At 25.6% G+C, this 18514-nt stretch overlaps 2 protein-coding genes and 1 long non-coding RNA gene across 7 annotated transcripts in view; all 3 read right to left on the bottom strand.

Annotated features, from left to right (window-relative positions):
• LOC126899961 (dynein axonemal heavy chain 2) overlaps positions 1 to 10404 on the bottom strand; it is a 37891-nt gene extending 27487 nt beyond the window's left edge. For 3 of the 5 annotated variants that reach the window (XR_007702760.1, XR_007702759.1, XM_050675263.1), the window contains exons 1-20: positions 10283 to 10404; positions 9876 to 10224; positions 9658 to 9795; positions 9373 to 9495; positions 9178 to 9302; positions 7683 to 7849; positions 7435 to 7600; positions 7242 to 7366; positions 6316 to 6495; positions 4695 to 5007; positions 4261 to 4484; positions 4039 to 4196; positions 3828 to 3973; positions 3485 to 3630; positions 3330 to 3423; positions 2159 to 2326; positions 1139 to 1331; positions 792 to 939; positions 528 to 728; positions 31 to 158 (exon numbers count right to left, since the gene is read on the bottom strand). Coding sequence is in view for 3 of the 5 variants with exons in the window: in XM_050675263.1 (XP_050531220.1) it covers positions 31 to 158; positions 528 to 728; positions 792 to 939; positions 1139 to 1331; positions 2159 to 2326; positions 3330 to 3423; positions 3485 to 3630; positions 3828 to 3973; positions 4039 to 4196; positions 4261 to 4484; positions 4695 to 5007; positions 6316 to 6495; positions 7242 to 7366; positions 7435 to 7600; positions 7683 to 7849; positions 9178 to 9302; positions 9373 to 9495; positions 9658 to 9795; positions 9876 to 10224; positions 10283 to 10309 (3319 nt within the window). In the remaining 2 variants the exon portion in view is untranslated. Of the gene's footprint in view, positions 1 to 30; positions 159 to 527; positions 729 to 791; positions 940 to 1138; positions 1332 to 2158; positions 2327 to 3329; positions 3424 to 3484; positions 3631 to 3827; positions 3974 to 4038; positions 4197 to 4260; positions 4485 to 4694; positions 5008 to 6315; positions 6496 to 7241; positions 7367 to 7434; positions 7601 to 7682; positions 7850 to 9177; positions 9303 to 9372; positions 9496 to 9657; positions 9796 to 9875; positions 10225 to 10282 lie in introns of those variants that run through there. The other 2 variants (XM_050675264.1, XM_050675265.1) reach the window with 2 other exon arrangements.
• Positions 10405 to 10984: 580 nt separating this feature from the next.
• LOC126900000 (uncharacterized) lies at positions 10985 to 14933 on the bottom strand. Its single transcript, XR_007702777.1, has 3 exons — positions 13330 to 14933; positions 11608 to 11730; positions 10985 to 11541 (listed from the first exon to the last, which is right to left on the bottom strand). It is a non-coding gene; the product is annotated as an uncharacterized LOC126900000 (long non-coding RNA).
• A 1125-nt stretch (positions 14934 to 16058) lies between these two features.
• On the bottom strand, positions 16059 to 18468 carry LOC126899988 (seipin). Its single transcript, XM_050675319.1, has 6 exons — positions 18414 to 18468; positions 18057 to 18294; positions 17809 to 17954; positions 17535 to 17737; positions 16573 to 16819; positions 16059 to 16491 (listed from the first exon to the last, which is right to left on the bottom strand). Exons 2-6 carry the CDS (start codon positions 18281 to 18283, stop codon positions 16346 to 16348), a joined length of 969 nt encoding a protein of 322 aa, XP_050531276.1. The 5' UTR covers positions 18284 to 18294; positions 18414 to 18468; the 3' UTR covers positions 16059 to 16345.
• Positions 18469 to 18514: the final 46 nt, after the last annotated feature.

Raw genomic sequence — 18514 nt, forward strand, 5'->3', positions numbered from 1 at the left:
TTATTTTATTTTACTATACCTAATTAATACCCATAATAGAAATATTATCTGCAATTACTGAAAATTCATTTTCTTTCGAGATACTTTCCTTTACTAATCGTTTTCTAAATTCAATAAAATCGACCATTTCTTCTAGTGTCTTTGGTTGTGTCATTACTCTAAAAATATATAAACCAAATAATCGTATGCTCTAAATCTAAAACTAAGCCTTGATGCATTAAAAAATTTAAATTAAGATTAAATGTTAAGTTAATATAATTATGCCAAGTAACTCATTAATTTTTTGATTAATTTAAATTTAATTTTAACTGGGTATATTTTCAACTTGAATAACTTCGAGCTTATTACAACAATATAAAAAAAAAACATATTTTTGTTTCTATTTTCTTTACTTAGTAAAGTTAAGATAAAAAATCACATAAGTTAGGATCCAACTTTACTTATCGAACAATCTCCAAAATAAACTTAACAAGTTAACGAATTTTTTACCTTGCCCGGCTCTTTTATAAACTATATCTTTAACTCACTGGACACTATTTATATGTACATATTCAAAAAATCCTTCAATGAACTTGGCAGTTAGTTCTAAAGTAAGTTGTGAAAAATGGTAAATCCAATTATGGCAATGTGCAATAATTTGCTTAATCATAACATTAGTACAAATTAAAAAATTTGAAATCGATGATACAGAATTAAATTTTTTAATGTCTTGGATATAATTATTGTACCTAAAAAGTATTTAATAATTTTACTTTACTTATACTTAAAAATGTTAAAAAATATTTTTTTACATTATTATCTCCTGATTAAAATTTTCTGCAGAAGGATTGTTGTTTTGGAAACGTTCAAGAAAGTTATGTTTATCAATGGTCCAAATATCGCTGTATGATAATAATGACGACATATATTGTCTAATTTCATTCAGACCAATTTGTGTTGCTAAATATTTGATTTTAAATTATATTTCGTATTAGTAGTGTAGAACTTGATTATTATAACTAAATTTAATTGTTTATAGTTGAAAATATAAATTAATAAATACGCGCATTTTTAAATATCATTTTTATATCACCCAATTAAATATTAGTTCATATTGTTTACTCGCAAAAGTTATTTTGTAAATAGATTGTTAATTTACACGTATCAATTTTATATTGTATATCGTTACAAGTTTGATCTTCAATAAGTTCATAGCCATATGGTATCGATAATTTATTCATCACTTTAAATGTGTAGTGTAATCTTGGTATACTTTTTAAAGACATCATTAAACTTGGTAGTGATTGCATTGAACACATTACCAATGTCAATAAACTTGATGAGTATTTAACCTAATAAACATAAGCAATATAGTTATCAATTAAAACAAATACGTTTACCAGAAATCAGTTGAGCTTTGGAAATACAATAATCTAATCCGAATTCAGGCCCGGTCCAAAATAACCCAAATTTGTGTGTTAAATTTTATTTTAATCCTAATTAATCAAAACCTGCATAGTACGGTAGCGACATAGTTGCGATAATTATAAATTATATCTAATAGTGATTAAAATCACTATCATAAAACACGCTTCGATACAAAACTGTAGATAATATATAATTTTTAGAAGACTTTTTGGAATTTCCCAAAAGTAAATCAACTTCTATTTCCTTAATTATATTACCATACAAGTTTTATTTAAATTAAAAGATTTTAACTCTTAGGTGTCATTCATTAAATTTGATTTCACAAGAAAATAATCGTTTAATTAATTATATATATATATAAGGTGGCTCTCATTTTATAAACTTTCATTGATCGATCTTCGTACCTGCTAATTTTTTTCGTTATTATAAGTAAGTCATTTGGGTAAAATTAAAACCAAATTTTACCCAAATGACTTACTTATAATAATGAAAAAAGTTGGCGGGTATGGAGATCGATCAATAAAAGTTTATAAAATAAGAGCCACCCTAATATATATAACACGCACACAATCCAACATCAATGTTCGATCTGGCTCGATCTGGCCCAGCAGGATCATTTTACATAAAGGTCTGACCTAGCCCGGTTTGAAATATGAAATTAATATTACAGACCATCGCAACTTTTAAACAGAAATAAGTTCAAATCGAATGTGGTTAGGCCGGCATAAACTGATCTCTGATATTTACTTACTTTACGATTTTCCAAACAAACATGAATTTGAAACACTGGAACTGGCCCAAAACCATACCCAACTCTCAGTTCCAACATATTTTCCAGTGAAAATCGTGCATTTAAAATAAGGGATTCGCGAACTAGAATGTCAATATAGTCGACAAATTGTTCCCAGTGTACTATAACCTATTATGATAAAGTTAGTTTATGAATAAAAGGGTTATGTAATTAAGTCGATTAAGAAATACTATTATCTATAATCCGTCACAAATTAAATATAAGTACAAGAAGTTAAATTTACAATGTGTAAGCATGTTTTTGTATATCCGCTCCACTGTCGCTACCAAGAAATAATATTACAAGTAAGAGTATTTTTCAATTTTTTAAAACAAATTTCGAAAAAATTAAATAACACACTCTATTGTAGAAAAGTTTTATGTTTCAACTTAGAATAATATAAACCAACACAGTGAGATTGCGGCATTGTTGAGACAAATATAAATGATCTCCGACAGTGATTTACATTCTTATCAGGTAATACGTTTCTCGATTCATATCTCTTAAATTTCATAATAATTTGTATTTTTATAATTTTACAATTGCTTTATTTGGACTATTATAAAGTTGAGCTGAATAAAATTTGTTTTATATACATGGGTAGTCTCTTTAAAACCCTTCCTGTATTTAGGTTGGGTTGGGTTTTTATTAAAAACATACCAAGCATATTAAAAACATCTCTGGCATATACTATTAAAATTTCATTAAGATCAATGTTTTTAAAAAAGTTTTAAAATTAAAAAAAAAATGTTTTAAAAATTTAAATTTTTAAGTTAGCGTAATTTTGAGGTTTTTCTTCATTTTTAAAATTGAGGAGATTTATTCTAATTTTTGGCGACTATTGGTCTAGTGAGAGCTGATAATTTTCAAGGATATAAATAAAAAACGCACACCATCACAAAAATAATATCTTTTCAACTTTGCATTGATCTAACATATATAAAATACAAATAAATTTATATAGTTATAAATATTTTTGATCATACAAATAAAATTAAAAAAATTTTGTGTTATTCATTTTTTTTATGCAAATAAAAATTTTCTTCAAAAACTAATAAATAATATATGCCAAAGTTTTTTATAATTCTTAATAGAACTAAGAAAACTAAAATTATTATATTATATTCATTACTTCATTAATGTGATCTTCAAATCCTTCATATACGATTGTTCCATAGCGAATTATTTCATTGTAATTAGCTAATACCTTTTTCATTACTTTATTTCTGACATAAAAATTAACCATAAAATATTAAATTAATTACATAAAGACGTATTTAGCCATACTTGTATATTTTTGCTTGATCCATAAAATCGTTTATATCAATTGCTTGAGTTAACTGAAATTTAAATAATGGTGTATTTGCTATTTCTTCACATAAGAATAGTACTTCCATGACGCTTTGTTTGTAATCATCTTCAAACATTTGAGTCTAAATGAAATAATTTATTATTAAACTTCTCATTTTTTTTTTTTTTAATTTTTGTAAAATGAAGCATTAATTGATTTGATTTTATTATTTTTTTTTTTTAATAAATTCTTACTTTTACTGAAAATATCCTAGTATAATAACCTTTCATTATATGTCTGATTTTTACAATTTTACAAGTATTAAAATATATTACTAACTGTTTCTAATAATGTGTAACATTTGATAAGATAATTTTCAATATGAGTAATATGATGCCATGTGTATTCTAAAACCATTGGTGAAAATATTTTATTACAATTTTGTATCTTTTTCTCGAATAAAAATATTTCTTGTTCAGATAAACCTAACCGATAAATACATAAACTTTGTTAGTTAATTTAACCACTATTCATTTAATTAATATTTTACCTGCAGCAAAATAATCATAACATTTTATCGTCATATTTATTATATTATAAACACCTTTAATTTTCGGTGTCATTTCTGCAATATGTGTCACTACATAAGGCATCTTAAACTCAATAAGTAACCATGAATCTACTTCATTCATTAGTATATGCATTTCACTAAAACAAAGATACTTTTTATTAATAAATTTATGATTATAGATTAAAAATTTAATTTTCGTACTCATCTAAATTTATTTTAAAATTCCAAAGGCATTTTGATTTTCTAGTCCCTGATAATAAATGCTTATCAAGCTTTTTTTCATAATTGTTAGCATAAAGTTTATCAGTCCACATTTTAAATATAGTTTCGGTCATTTTATGATAAAAATCATAATATTTTTTGTATGTTTGAAGAAATTCCTTGATACTTGGGCATGTTAAAAGCCAAGGACGATCAGCTAACATCTAATTTAATATGTTAAACAAAGATGTACTGAATTTTGATAAATTTAAATAAATAAATATTTATTTCAAAAGCATATTAAGTTTTCAATTACATGACTAAGAATTAATTATCAATTATTAATTATATATTTTAATGCTTAATGGTTTGAACATTTTTAATGTAATAGTCAATTCATAAGCATAAATATTTTACCAACAAACTTAACTTACTTTCTTATAGCTTGTGATAAGTCTAAATTTAATCATAACCATAGAACATATTCCTGGATACTTGGGTAGAAATGATGGAATACGGTGGATATTACTTGGTATCAAGGCCATAACAGATGTTATAGTGTCTGTTAATAGCTTATATATTTCATTTGTCTTTTGTTGAAAGCACAATTTAAGTTGTGGCCAATGAGAAAAATAGTGTAAGGATTGTAAAACGTATAATGAGTCTTCTAAGTTGCACGTGGCATTTATTGCATCGTTCAATACATGTTCAACTTCTGAACATAATTCTTGTACTTCATCACGAAATCTAAATTGATAATTACAATATTTTTATTGAAAAATTACTAATACATATTACATTAATCATAGGCGATTAAATTTCTATTATTTTTTAGTTAAGTTTAATAAAAATAATAAAATTACATAATTTAATAAAAAAAATTCCAAAAAATTTATTTAATTATTATTGATGAAAAAATGATAAAAATATAAATTAATAAAACTACTTAAAATATATTTTAAAAAAAATGTTTATCGGTTTTTAACATTTTCGAAAAAGTTATGGCAATTTTAAGTACAAAAAACATCCCGATAAAATGTAATTTTTATCGCAAACATTACATTTTTTTTTAAATTTTCGACAGCCATTTGCACATAGAAGATAAGATGTCGGGACAAATTTTTTTTTTTCATTTGATAGTATATAACATAACCTTTGATTTGATATATGTTTAAAGGACGCAGTATTTCCGGAACATTTTCAAAAGTTCAGTTGAAAAAGATCTATGTTTTTTACAATATTTTAAGTTTTGAACGCCCCCTATATAAGGGGAAATTGTCCAATTTTAATAAAAAGTATGTCAAATGAAAGATGTACTTATAATGTATTTAGAAAAAAAAAATTTGTGCTGATATATACATTTTTCAAAAAGTTATAGCATTTTTAAGTTGAAAATTTAAAATCGAAAATCGAAAATTTTAACACAAAAATAGTGTTTTTTTAACTACGGCAGCCGTTTAAATGTAGAAAAAAAAGTGTCGGGACAAATTTTTTTTTTTCATTTTGTAGTACATAAAATAAGCTTTAATTTGATATATGTTTAAAGGACGCAGTATTTCCGGAACATTTTCAAAAATTAAGTTGAAAAAGTTAATTTTTGTAAAAAAGTTGCTATTTTAAATCTCCCTCAATGAGCAGGTTAAGTAATAGATTTTCAAAAAAATGATATCAAATGAAAGGTAAATATCTAAGGTTTTAGTATAAAAAAAAATTATGTTGATTTGTTGATTTTTCAAAAAGTTATGGAAGTTTTAAGAAAAAAAAGTGAAAAAATTTCGAAAATTAGCGATTTTTAAATTTGTAATTTTTTTGGATATTTCCCCCATTTGCGGGGAACGAGGGAATTTTTTTCAATTTTTAAGGGTAATGTCTTCAACTAGATACGATTTGTGATCTTTTGACGTATTTTTGAAAGAAATCGGTCCAGTGAGAGCTGAGAAAAAGTGGCAACAGACATAAAAAAAAAAAAAAGAAAAACACATCATAGTAAAATTAATACCTTCTCCGCTTCGCATCGAAGCTAAAAAATAAATTTACTAATATATTTTACTCAGCTTGTTAATGTATTGAAACCACTTCATAGTTTGCAAATCAAAACTTGTTCTGATAATAGTTTGTATATGTTTAATTTTTTCGTCAAAACGTATTTCAATTGATTCTATAATTTTCTCAAAATAAAATCCTTTGACAAATGAAAATATTGGCTTTGGTATATGAAGTTGTTGTGTATTCATTCTAATATAAGTAAATATATCAATAAATTTAATTAAATTATAACACATTGTAATATAGAAAATATATTTTAAATACAAACTGTTATATATTTTAAATTAAAATTACAATATAATGCCCTTAGTAGCATTTAGTAATCCTATTACCGTAATCGGTTTAAGAAAACTGCAAAGTTTTAATAGAAAATACTTAAAATAAAAAATAAATAGATTATCTATAATAATTACGATTATAGATAATAGATAATTATTATATTTGGAGAATATTAGACAATTTTTAAATTAAAAATTTGTTATTTACCTGAATAAAAAAGTTGTGATTTTTTTTATACTATCAACTAAGTAAAAATTGATTTTTTTGCCATCATAATATTTGAATAAATATTAAGTTGTTTAAATAATTTTTATACTAAATAATTCACACTTTTAAAATCATGATATATTTAGTTTAAACAATTTACAGTTTATCTTTTAATAGTTCATAACTATTCTAGTTTAGTTTAAATTAAATATTTTTTCTAGTAATCTCAAGAATATTTTTTTCTATATTGCATCACTAAATCAAAGGTAAAAAACAAAATGTACAGTTTTTATCTTACCACTTATTTTACTAGATGTGATGTTTCAATTTGTAACTTTTATAATCCAACTAGTAATATATTATTTTTTATTTTATTATAATTGTTCGAAAGCATAAGTTATCTAATACACCAACGCTTATTTTTTACTATAAATGAAATAAAATATTACCTTTTAAACACCATTAAAGCTTGACAAATATATTCGATGTCTTTTAACCGATCCAAAAATGCATACATTGATCTAGCCTTAACCCATATTTTTCCTTTATAGTTAAATTTGTGAAGTTTTACCGACTATAATCGTAAATAAATAATGTCTAATAAGACACGTGTTAAATAAGACAAAATATTTGAAATCAAACCTCTGTATACAAATCAATGTAATAATTACAACAATAAATACATTTGTGCAATGAATCAATGGTAGAATCTACACCGCCGTTAAATAATAAATTAATATCTATAGCTCTTCGACACAAAAATATCAGTTGATTTCCTAAATAATTGCAGAGTCGATTAAGGTCAGACCTGTAAAAATAATTATCTACTATTAAAAAATAATTATTAAATACCGCTTAATTGAGCTAATTTATAACAAAAAATAATTTACGGTTTATTATAAAATGGTGATTCTTCAAAAATAAATATAAATTTGGCAAATATTTCTGGTAAAGCATCTAAGATTTCGTCAAGTGATGAAATATTATATAGATCTACACATAATTTTTTTACTATTTGAAGATAGTTAATATTTGACTCAGCTTCTTGTAATCCAATCTGTAGTCAACAAATCAAAAAATTTAGTTAATACTTGGAGTTTATGAATATAATGGTGACCCCTATCATCTTTTGTATTGTAATTCTAATAAACCTTATTGTACATATGGGGGTAGTTAAGTTATAAAAGGACATAAGTCTAAAAAATTTGTTTTTTTAACGATTTAGCTTATAACTAGATAAGAAGAAGCATAATTTTAAAAAATCATCCCATTGCAAAAGAACATATCACCATGTACAACAAATAAAGCAGTAACTCAAAAAATATTGACATTATGAGGTATTTGAATTTATATTTTACTCTTCTTATAATAACTTTCATCAAAATATAAAAAATTTAGCATGAATCGGAATTAAACAATTAAAAAATAAGAAAAAGTGAGTTACTGCTTTATTTGTAGTACATATTGATATTATGTTTTTTTTTGTAAAAAAACAATTCATATATGAATCATTTAATAACTGTATATATACAACTGTATAGATTATTTTTAAAAATAATAAAAATCTAGTATTTATTTGTGCATAATTATAAATTCAGAAAAATTATTAGTTTACGGATGTTTTACACGAAATTATAAAGTAAAATATTACTTTGTTTGATCTATATCTTTAAAATGTTAACAAAAAACTTTAAAAATATTATTAGTTATAATTATGAGGAAGATATTCGGTCCAAAGAGAAACAATATATGAAGGCAAATATGAAATACGAAGTAATAAAAACTTAGAAGAAATATATAACGAATACAATATTGTTGGAACCTTAAAAATCGTGCAAATAGGCTGGGCCGGACATGTATCAAAATGACTACTTGGAAAAATAACTACATAGAAGTCAAACGCAAAGAGACCCAGAGAACGACCCAGACAAAGATGGGCAGATAGAATTAAAGAAGATCTGATGGTGCTGGGAGTAAGGAACGTAAAAGAAAAAGCAAGCAACAGAAATGATTGGTGACAATATGTTGTTGCGACAATGGGCCATAAAGGACTGTAAAAAGCCAAAGAAAAATATGAATAATTATAAATTATGTATATATATATATAATACAATATATTTAGCTTAGTGATTGAATTATAAACATTAAAGCTGTAAGTTTAATACATTTGCAAGTTTTGTATTATCTTATGATTTAAAGAATGGGGGTGTGATAAAAATTTATTATATGTCGAGTATTAACTCATAATAAGTAATAAATATGTAATTAAAATTTTAAGCTCAATAAGTCCTTAACTCCTTGATAACTAAGCCAGTTACTTTGATAACATGTTTTTGATAGACCATAATTAGATATATAATTAATAAAATTATTATTATTTATTACCGAAAATTCACTAAATAATTTTTTGAATGTTGCAGTGGAAACTGGTCTACCCTGTTCTAATATTTCCAAAATTTCATATACACTTTTATAATCAAAAATAACCATTATATACCTAAAATCAGTCACTAAAATTTTTTTTTACTCGTAAGAAAAAAAGTTATTTTGTAAACTGTTAATGAAAATTTATTTACTAACATCTTTCCTCCCAAAAATTGATCTCATCAATTATATGTTCCATATAATATTCACACATTGAAGCATTTCGACCATCATCACATAAGCGATTCAATATTTCAGAATAATAATCTTTTAGAATACCTAAATTTTTATCAAAATAAAAACATAGTATTAAAATAAAATCATATTTATTCTATTTATCTCATTATTTTTGGTTTAATATTAAAAAAAAAAATTATGTTATCTAACCAAATTACAATCTATTTTTTAAATTTAACATTTTAATTAAAATAAATGACTCACTTTCAAGTATATTTAGTGTTGTTTCACTAATAATTGTTGTTTCGGCAAAAAATTCAACAGGTAAAATTTTTGAATATTTGAAACGACAGAGCTCATGAATTGTATACTTATTTTGTTTATAGAAATTATACTTCTCAACTACATTTTTCATTAAGGACTTATTTTTAATTTTATTTATAATCAAACTTCATAAAAAAGAAGAAAATTAAAAAGGATACAATCTGGCCAATAAAATAAATAGGGATGTATCAATGAATTGAGAAGCATAAACATGGCCTCATCAATAGCCGTCTTAAGTGTACCCCATTGAACATAATTATCGAAATTTTCATCGTCTAGGCGAACATCATTGCCATTTTCGTTTTTTGCTGGTTTGAAAAACCACGCCAGCCGTTCGGCGCGTATATTTGGTATTCGCGAATCGCTTCGAAGAAAATGACCATCAAAGTATAAACATAGTACGGTTTGGTTAGTAGAAACAAATCTATTTACTTCTTTTAAAGTGTCCTCACTCCAAACCGATTTATTTATATTTGGTAGATCAGTATGTAATTTAACGCGTTTAACCTGGAAGATAAGATAATGTAGTAGTTCAATAACTTCGATATTAAAAAATTAAACATACTAGTCTGTCTTTCAGTTTTGTATCCATTTTCAATTTAACACAAAAATGAAAAATTCCATTACTAAATTATACGTTACTATGTTACCATTAAGTGGAAAAAGTAATCTAAAATGAAATTGATAATTTGACAACTATATATTTACATATATATATATATAAATATTTAATATGTACGAATTATTTTTCATCATTAATTAACATTTTAACTTGACATTTTTTAGGAATTCTTATAAGAAAAATAACAATTGTATAATGTGACGCTTTTTTTATAAATAAAAATATAAATTTGGTCTTATACTTTGAATTTTATCAAATTTCATAAAAATTTACATTTCTCACTTAAAATAATTTAACTTAAAAATAAAAGTGACATTGAACTCAACCCATAACAAATATTGTCTTTGAGTATTTAATCCTCCACAAAGACTAAAATTAACAGAAGAATTTTGATTCTTCTACTAATTCCTCCAAAAGGTTGCTAAAAGAAACACTTCCTGAGAACTCAATATTCTGGTTTAAATTATAAAAATATTATTTTTATAAAATCAACATGTTAACTTTCTAAAATAATTATATGAAATATTTAAAATGGTCTGAGACAAACATTACATGCCTTACGTGAACTAGTTATGAATGAAAGTAATAATGTATTATAATAAATAATAATAATAAATTTAAAAAAATGATGTATTTTATGATACTTTAGACAGATGAATTAACAAAAAAGATAGAAAAGGTAAACAATGAGCTCGATGATACAAGAGGTGACCTTTTACATTGCCAATATGATCGAGACAACTGCTACAAAAGTCACTTCGATTTAGTAAGAGATTTAACAAGGTTAAAAAACATAAATGAAACTTTAGAAGAAATGTAAGTATTTAACTGATTTGTTTTATCAAACCATCTTTATTGTTCGATTGTTCGGCTTTACCTGATTATAATTTCTAGAATCATTTAAGATTAAATCTTACATCTTTTGTAACATCTTTAAAAAAAATCAAAATTCTTCCTCGCCACCATAATCTTATGTCAGTAAGAGATATGTATCAGATATATCCCCATAATAAAAATCCAAAGGATTTTAATGTCCAACTTTAATTGCCATTCATGAGATGATGCGGCTTTTAAAGTTGTTAAGCAATAAATCCACAGGTGCACCCGTATGGCATGTTGCACCATCATGTTATAACCACTTTTGCTCCTTATTAATTTCGCGTTGTTCCAATTCAGAAATAAAATAGTCAGTTAAAATCTACCTAAAACAAAACCCATTGATATTTAGTGTTTTATTATCATCCTCATAAAAAAAAAAACGGACTGACTAGATAACACCTCCACTTCAAACCGTCATTCTTTGTGGAAGTATTTTTTATGGGTTGTGAAACCCCTAGATCCTACAGTTTTGTTTATTGATAGCATCATTCAAATGGAAATAAGCTTCATCTCTAAAAATACTTTTGATTCAAAATTCGGGTCGTTATTTTACACACTCAAGAACCATTCGACAAACCCCTGTCGTTCAGCCGGTTTGAGTTCTTGCTAATGTGCAAATATAAATCTTTTGTTAAAAATCTATGAACGACAGGTTTAATGGGTTTGATCAAAATATTTTCAAGCATTATCTCTTGATTTTCAAAAGGTCGACTGTCACGAAGATGTCCTGTATAGGACATACAGGACATCACAAAAAAAAAGAATTAACAATTATAGGAGTTTAGGACAAACTCCTATAATTGTTAATTCTTTTTTTTTTTTTTTTTGTATTAGAAATATACAATCTGTACGATGAGCACAATAAGCATATATGATAAGAGTAGAAAAATTTACATGAATACATTTTGATGGAATAAAACAACTCATTAGTGACACTTCCCATGATTTTTTTAATTTTTTATTTTCTTAGAATTTTTATTTTATATTTCCAATGACTTAATTATATTATTATTAATTGATATTAGTAGAAAGAAGATCACGGCACCACTTACGTTTTAAACGTCTGGGTGGGTCTCCAGGTATGGACAAGGTTGAGAGGTTTTTTATTAGGGGATTAGAGTGGGAGAGTAATTTACTGTGGAATCTTTTATAGTAGGAAATGGCTTCTTCATGAACTGTTTTTAAGTTGCGATCGTTATGAAGTGTATAATTAGAGATATAAGGACGTGCATTGATTAGTCTTCTTAAGACAATATTCTGAAAGCATTGAATTTTATTGGTATTGGATTTTTTAGCATTGCCCCATAACTGAAGGCCGTAAGTCCATATGGGTTTTAAAAGGGATTTATGGATTAAAAGTTTAACATTAATGTTTGTAAATTTATTGTTTGTGATTAATGATTTGAGAATTGTTAATTCTACAATAACTATACAAAAAATAATCATAATATTATGAAAATATTTTAAAATTAGCTTTTTAGTAAGTCTCCTAACCTTCCTATTTCATTTATCTTTATATTTTATTAGGGAGACAAAAGATGACTGATAATGATCAGTTTACCTGAGTTTTCTGAAATCTGAAATACCGCTTATTAGTTATAACACGAAAGATTACTTTTGTAATTTTAGAGAAAAAAAATTGTTATTTAAATTAATTCATAATTTAATCAATTTTTAAATATTAACGCGAGATAATAATGGTATATTTATCACGGAAAACTTACAATTAAAAAATGAAAATAATCTTCTTATACAGCAAAGAAAAAATGATATAATAGAAATGGAAAAGTTAAAACAGGATAAGATATACTTAACCTCTAAAATAATTTCTCTCAAACAACAAAATGATGATCTAAATTTTGCTATAATTAGATTGAATGAAAAACTAGAATCAATGAATCATGGTGAAAAAAAATAACAATGATTTATTAAACAAATTTGGTTACATTTCAAAAATTCTTCGTATATTAGAAAATTTTTATGCATAACAGAATCGAATTTAAATAAATAAAATAAAACTGTAAATTATGATGTCCATAAATTTGATAAATTAGTGGGTAGAATCAGAACTCACAAGTAGCTATCACAGAATTTTAACGTTACTACATTACTTGATATGTTTACGGATGTATCCACGTTTTCAGTTATGAGCTTACATTTCGGACCTGTTGCAGAGTCCATCTTCAGAGAGATAGTTACAAGCTCCAAGTTACAATTATAATGTTAGCTTAACTTGTTTACGGTGTGTTTTTATATCAGTTGATAACTGATAACATCAATGTTATTTATCTGTTGTTGTTTTTGTTGTGTTGTTGACAACTGACAGTTTATTTTTTATGTCCGGTTTTTGTTTTTGTTGTTGTTTATGGCATTCTTGGCATTTGACTCTTCCTTTTTTTACACCGGCATTTTTCTGTTATGTTAATTATAGTTTTTTCACGCATTAAATTAGTTTCTTTGTTGTATGTTGATTTTCTTTTTGCCTGTTGTATGATAGGAAACCAAGTCTTGCTAATAAACCATCCATCTTCTCTGTTGTAATTTTCTAGACATTTTTCAATTTTTTTTGCTTTTTTATACATCCGTTTGCCAAAATGAACTCCTTTGTATCAGTATTTTGACTTTGTCAAATTGGACTCGTGTACACTTTTTGGCGTGTTCAACTACTGCGGATTTTTCTGTCCTTTATAAATCTACATCTTTTTTGTGTTTTTTTATTCTTGCTGTAATAGCTCTTCTTGTTTGTTCAATGTATGATTTATCACATGAACACGGTATTTCATAGACTTCGGGTGTTTGCATTTCTGACAGTTTGTCTTTTGAATTTCGGAGTAGTGATCCTATAACTGTGTTTGGTTTGGAGACTGTTCTTATTTTAAATTTATTTGCGATTCTTGAAATGCGGTCGATAATTGCTTGTATGTACGGCAGTATTAGTGTTCATTTTTTTTCGCTTCTTTGTTTTCATCATCATTGTTGCACGTTGTATTTTTTCCGCTTTCCTAAGTGCGTTGTTTATGTTTCTAATTGTGTATCAATGATTTTGTAGTACTTGCCGTAGATATGATTTTTCATCTTTCACGTGTTCTCCGTCAGCTATTCTAACAGCTCTTGTTTTCATTATATATAGTAACGTCATTTTTTTGAGGTGCAGTGGTATAAATCGACATATAAATATCTGGCAGTATGTGTACTTTTTCGATACACTTCCGTGCTGAATTTTCCATTGTACTGTTTTTTGACCAATATACATCCAAGAACGGCAATTGTTAATTTTTCTCGGTTTCAAATTGTGAACTGTATATAAGCACGTTTGCTGTTTAAATATCGCAAGAAAGATTTTAGTTGATCAACGCCGTGTTGCCATAAAACAAATATGTCGTCTACGTATCGTAACTACATTTTGCGTTTTTAAGTGCATGTACTCATTGTTTTATCTTAAACCATTCCATGAGTATGTTAACAAATACTGGTACTAGTCTTTATCCTATTGCCATTCCATCAGTTTGTTCATAGATTATATTTTCACTTTTTTTTATGATATTTTCACATATACCATGTAAGTTTTGATGCAGCCCTGGTCTTACGTTATAAGTTGTATTATGTTTAACAATATTTTACGTTTATTGATATATAACATATTTTTAGTTTTCAAATACATTTTGAAAACAATTTTCATTTTAAATATCATAACTATAACGTTTTTTATCCTACAAAAAATGTTGAATATATTCTTAGGATGACATTTTAAAATATATTATTTGTTGTTTGTTTAACTGACATTTTCGTGATAGTTGCGAGTTTTGATTCTAGTACGAAGTATGTTAATATCAATTAACTCATGCCATGAAATTTTTTCGAATGTTTTGGGTATAAAAGCGTAACGGAAAATTGTTGAACGAAAACAGCAACGAATGAAAGTTGCTCCAGAAGTCTACCCCAAAGATCGACTTTGAGAAGTGTTTTGAGGATTGGAAAAGCGTTGACACAAAGGTATAATATCTAATAGGGACTTTTTTGAAGGCGACAATATTAATTTAGACGAATAAATATTTTTTTCAAAAAACAAAAATTTGTTATTTTCTGAACACACCTGGTACGCTCACTTTTTTTAATTATTAAGATAAGTATAGATCTAGTGATACTGAAATATCGTGTTTACAATTTCTTTTTTTTAACTTATAGTATGTAACATAAGCTTTACTTTAACATATGTTAAAAATTCAGAGTAATTCTGGAACGTTATTAAAAGTTAAAAAAATTCTATATTTTTACGTATGTTTCAAGTTTTGACCCTCTTGCATTAGGGAAAATGGTCAGACTTTTAAAAGTATGACAGATAAAAGGAGCAAGTATAATATACTTATAAATAAAGATTGTATTAATCCATACTTTTTCCAAAAAGTTATAGCAATAAAAAGTTGAAATTAAAAATTTTAACACAAAATAGTATTTTTTTTTAAATACAGCAGCCATTGGAACATATCACATGGTTTGCAAATTTTTTTCTTTAATATTTATAGTATGCAACAAATTGTTGTCGGCCTGGCCTAGTCGATAGAAACATATTTCGGCGCACAGGGTCAATTCCTGGATGCCAACGAGTTATTTCTTATGATTTTATCATTGGTAGTGTCTGGTCTTTGGTACAGCTGGCCATTATTGACTTAGCCAATAACCAACTTTGACTCTTTAACATGTGAAGGAAAACAAACTTTCTATAGCATGTTAAGTTACGAAAATAGAGGGATGTAAAACTGATCATTATTAGTATGTTACTTAAGTTTCATTTAGCATATGTTTAAATGATACAGTATTTTCAAAAATTAAGCTGAAAAAGTTAACTTTTCATACAATAGTTTCTATTTTGAATCCCCCCGTGAAAAAATATACAATATTATTATTTTAACAAATTAATGAAAGATTTTATAACATAAAATAAGTACATAATAATACAGTATGTTGATGATCTAGTTCAATTAATAACATAATTAAATAATTTGGGTAACTCATTCAAGCATATTAATAATATTTCACAAAAAAAAAAAAAAAGTACTGTAATAGCACACCTCTAAAACATTCTACCATAAAAAAATTATAAAATTTATACATTTCTACAAAATAACTCTATTGTTCAGCTATCATTATATCTGAAACAGTGAAACCAGAATTTTTTATTTTCATTGAGTTATCTTCAATAGATCCATTATCACTACTATTAGAACTTTCTTCTAATGAATCATCTAAAGATGAGTCTTGTCTACCCATTAATCCTAAAATATATAAATGAATAATATATTTAAAAATCATTAAATTCAATTATACATAGTTCACTATATAGAAATTTTATTTACCAAATGTTATTGAATCATTTTTTTCATTTGCACAAACTTCTGAACCACAAAGATGACGCCAGGATAATGCAAATACAGCTATAGCAAATAACAGATTGGTACCTATTCCCACACATGCAGAAAGTATTGGCCAATGGAACATTAAATACCTCAATCCACTTAGCCGTGCTAGAACTGTCATACTAGCAGAATAAATTTGAACATCATGATTAAGAACTTCAAAATGCACATCTGTGATTGGATGAAGCTTAAAGAATATTTTATATTACAAAAAAAACTACCAACAGAAGTAAAAAATGAATTTTTTAAAGCATATATTTATGAAGGTTAAGAGATAATATACCAATTAACATTTTGATATTTATTCGTTATTTAGAAAATCTTTGTACTTTTATCTCTTTAATGATAAGTTATATAGAGTGACGAGTAAAAAGAATTCAAATCAATACTCCCTCTATAAAAAAATCCTAGAAACTTAATTAGAATAGATAGGAACTGATTAATTTACAAGACTTTTTTTTTAAAATATATATTTTAATAGCATTTTCTCCATGGCAAAACTGCATATCTTGGCATTTAAAAATTTTTTTTTTAGAATTCTATACTTACAATATTGACACATATTTAAACCTTTTTGGAATAAAAAATCTCTATTTTTTCTTGAGTTGATTGAATATTAAAAAACCCATTTCCATTGTTAAATGTACAAAAATTATGTTTTCTTCCTCCTAAATATCAAAAAGTTTAAAAATCAAAATATGAAATTTTACCATGGAGAACAAGCTTGTTATTATTGCATAACATGACTAATTAAGTCCTCAAAACTTTAAATAGTTAAAACTAATGTAGGATTTAAAAATATTTGCTAACCAGAATTATTGAAAATTGACAAAAAATAATTTAAAACTAAAAATACATATATTTATTCATGATATATTTCTTGATTTTCTTAATTTTTTTACCTGATCTTCTACAAATTCAGTATACATTTCTAGTTCCATGAACTGTTTTTCTTCTGCTATTCCAGATAAAAAGAGTGGTGCCATTAAAACGGTACGTACAGTGCGTAAGATAGTACTAACATAACGTAATCGAGCTGATCTACATGATGAAGAAATTAATTGTCCATGTTTATCAGCTAAGCGAGCACACACCATAAACATACCTGCATTTTTAACAACTGCTTTATAAAACTTTAATAAATAATTACATTATATACTATCATATTATTCATACCTACTCTCTCATTTACTGGAGACTCTGGTAAATCTAACTTGATTAACATTTGATACTTTTGACCAACCATCATTAAACTGCCCTTTGTAGGTAATCTAACATGAGCCGATGGATAATCGCACAAGCCTTTATCATTGTAACACGGTCTTTTACAATAAAATAATAAAATAAAGATTAGATGTTAATATGTTTACAACAAATTTAAGGTTGAACTAACAAAGCATATTAAAAAATATCAATAGACATACTTATACTGCATGTGCACTGGACGAGTATACACTAAAGAAGGCATATATGCAGTATAAAAAGCAACATATAAAAAAAGGGATATCCAAAATACAGTAACCACTGACATCCAAAATATAGATCCTTGATATGCAGCTAGCATAGCTCGTAAAGTTATGTTACGAACTTTATTATTCACTGCTTTTTTTTTGCGATCCAAATACCTTGTTATAAACCCAAAGCCGAACATAATTATCAAATCTTAAATAAATTTAATATAATTTTAAATTTATATGGACATCAAAAAGTGAAAATAATTGAGGAAGTAAGAATTGAGCTATACTTCTTAAAATAAAAATGAATAATAGGTATCACCTAACTTGTAAATATACTGTAACGAATAAATATTTTGAATTTAGTATATTTCTGTAAAACAACGAACAATCACGTCGGAACCAATGTTACTAAAATTCAAAACTGA

Source organism: Daktulosphaira vitifoliae, unplaced genomic scaffold, assembly GCF_025091365.1.
Source record: "Daktulosphaira vitifoliae isolate Bord-2020 unplaced genomic scaffold, ASM2509136v1 Scaffold_2, whole genome shotgun sequence".
Lineage (NCBI taxonomy): Eukaryota > Metazoa > Arthropoda > Insecta > Hemiptera > Phylloxeridae > Daktulosphaira > Daktulosphaira vitifoliae.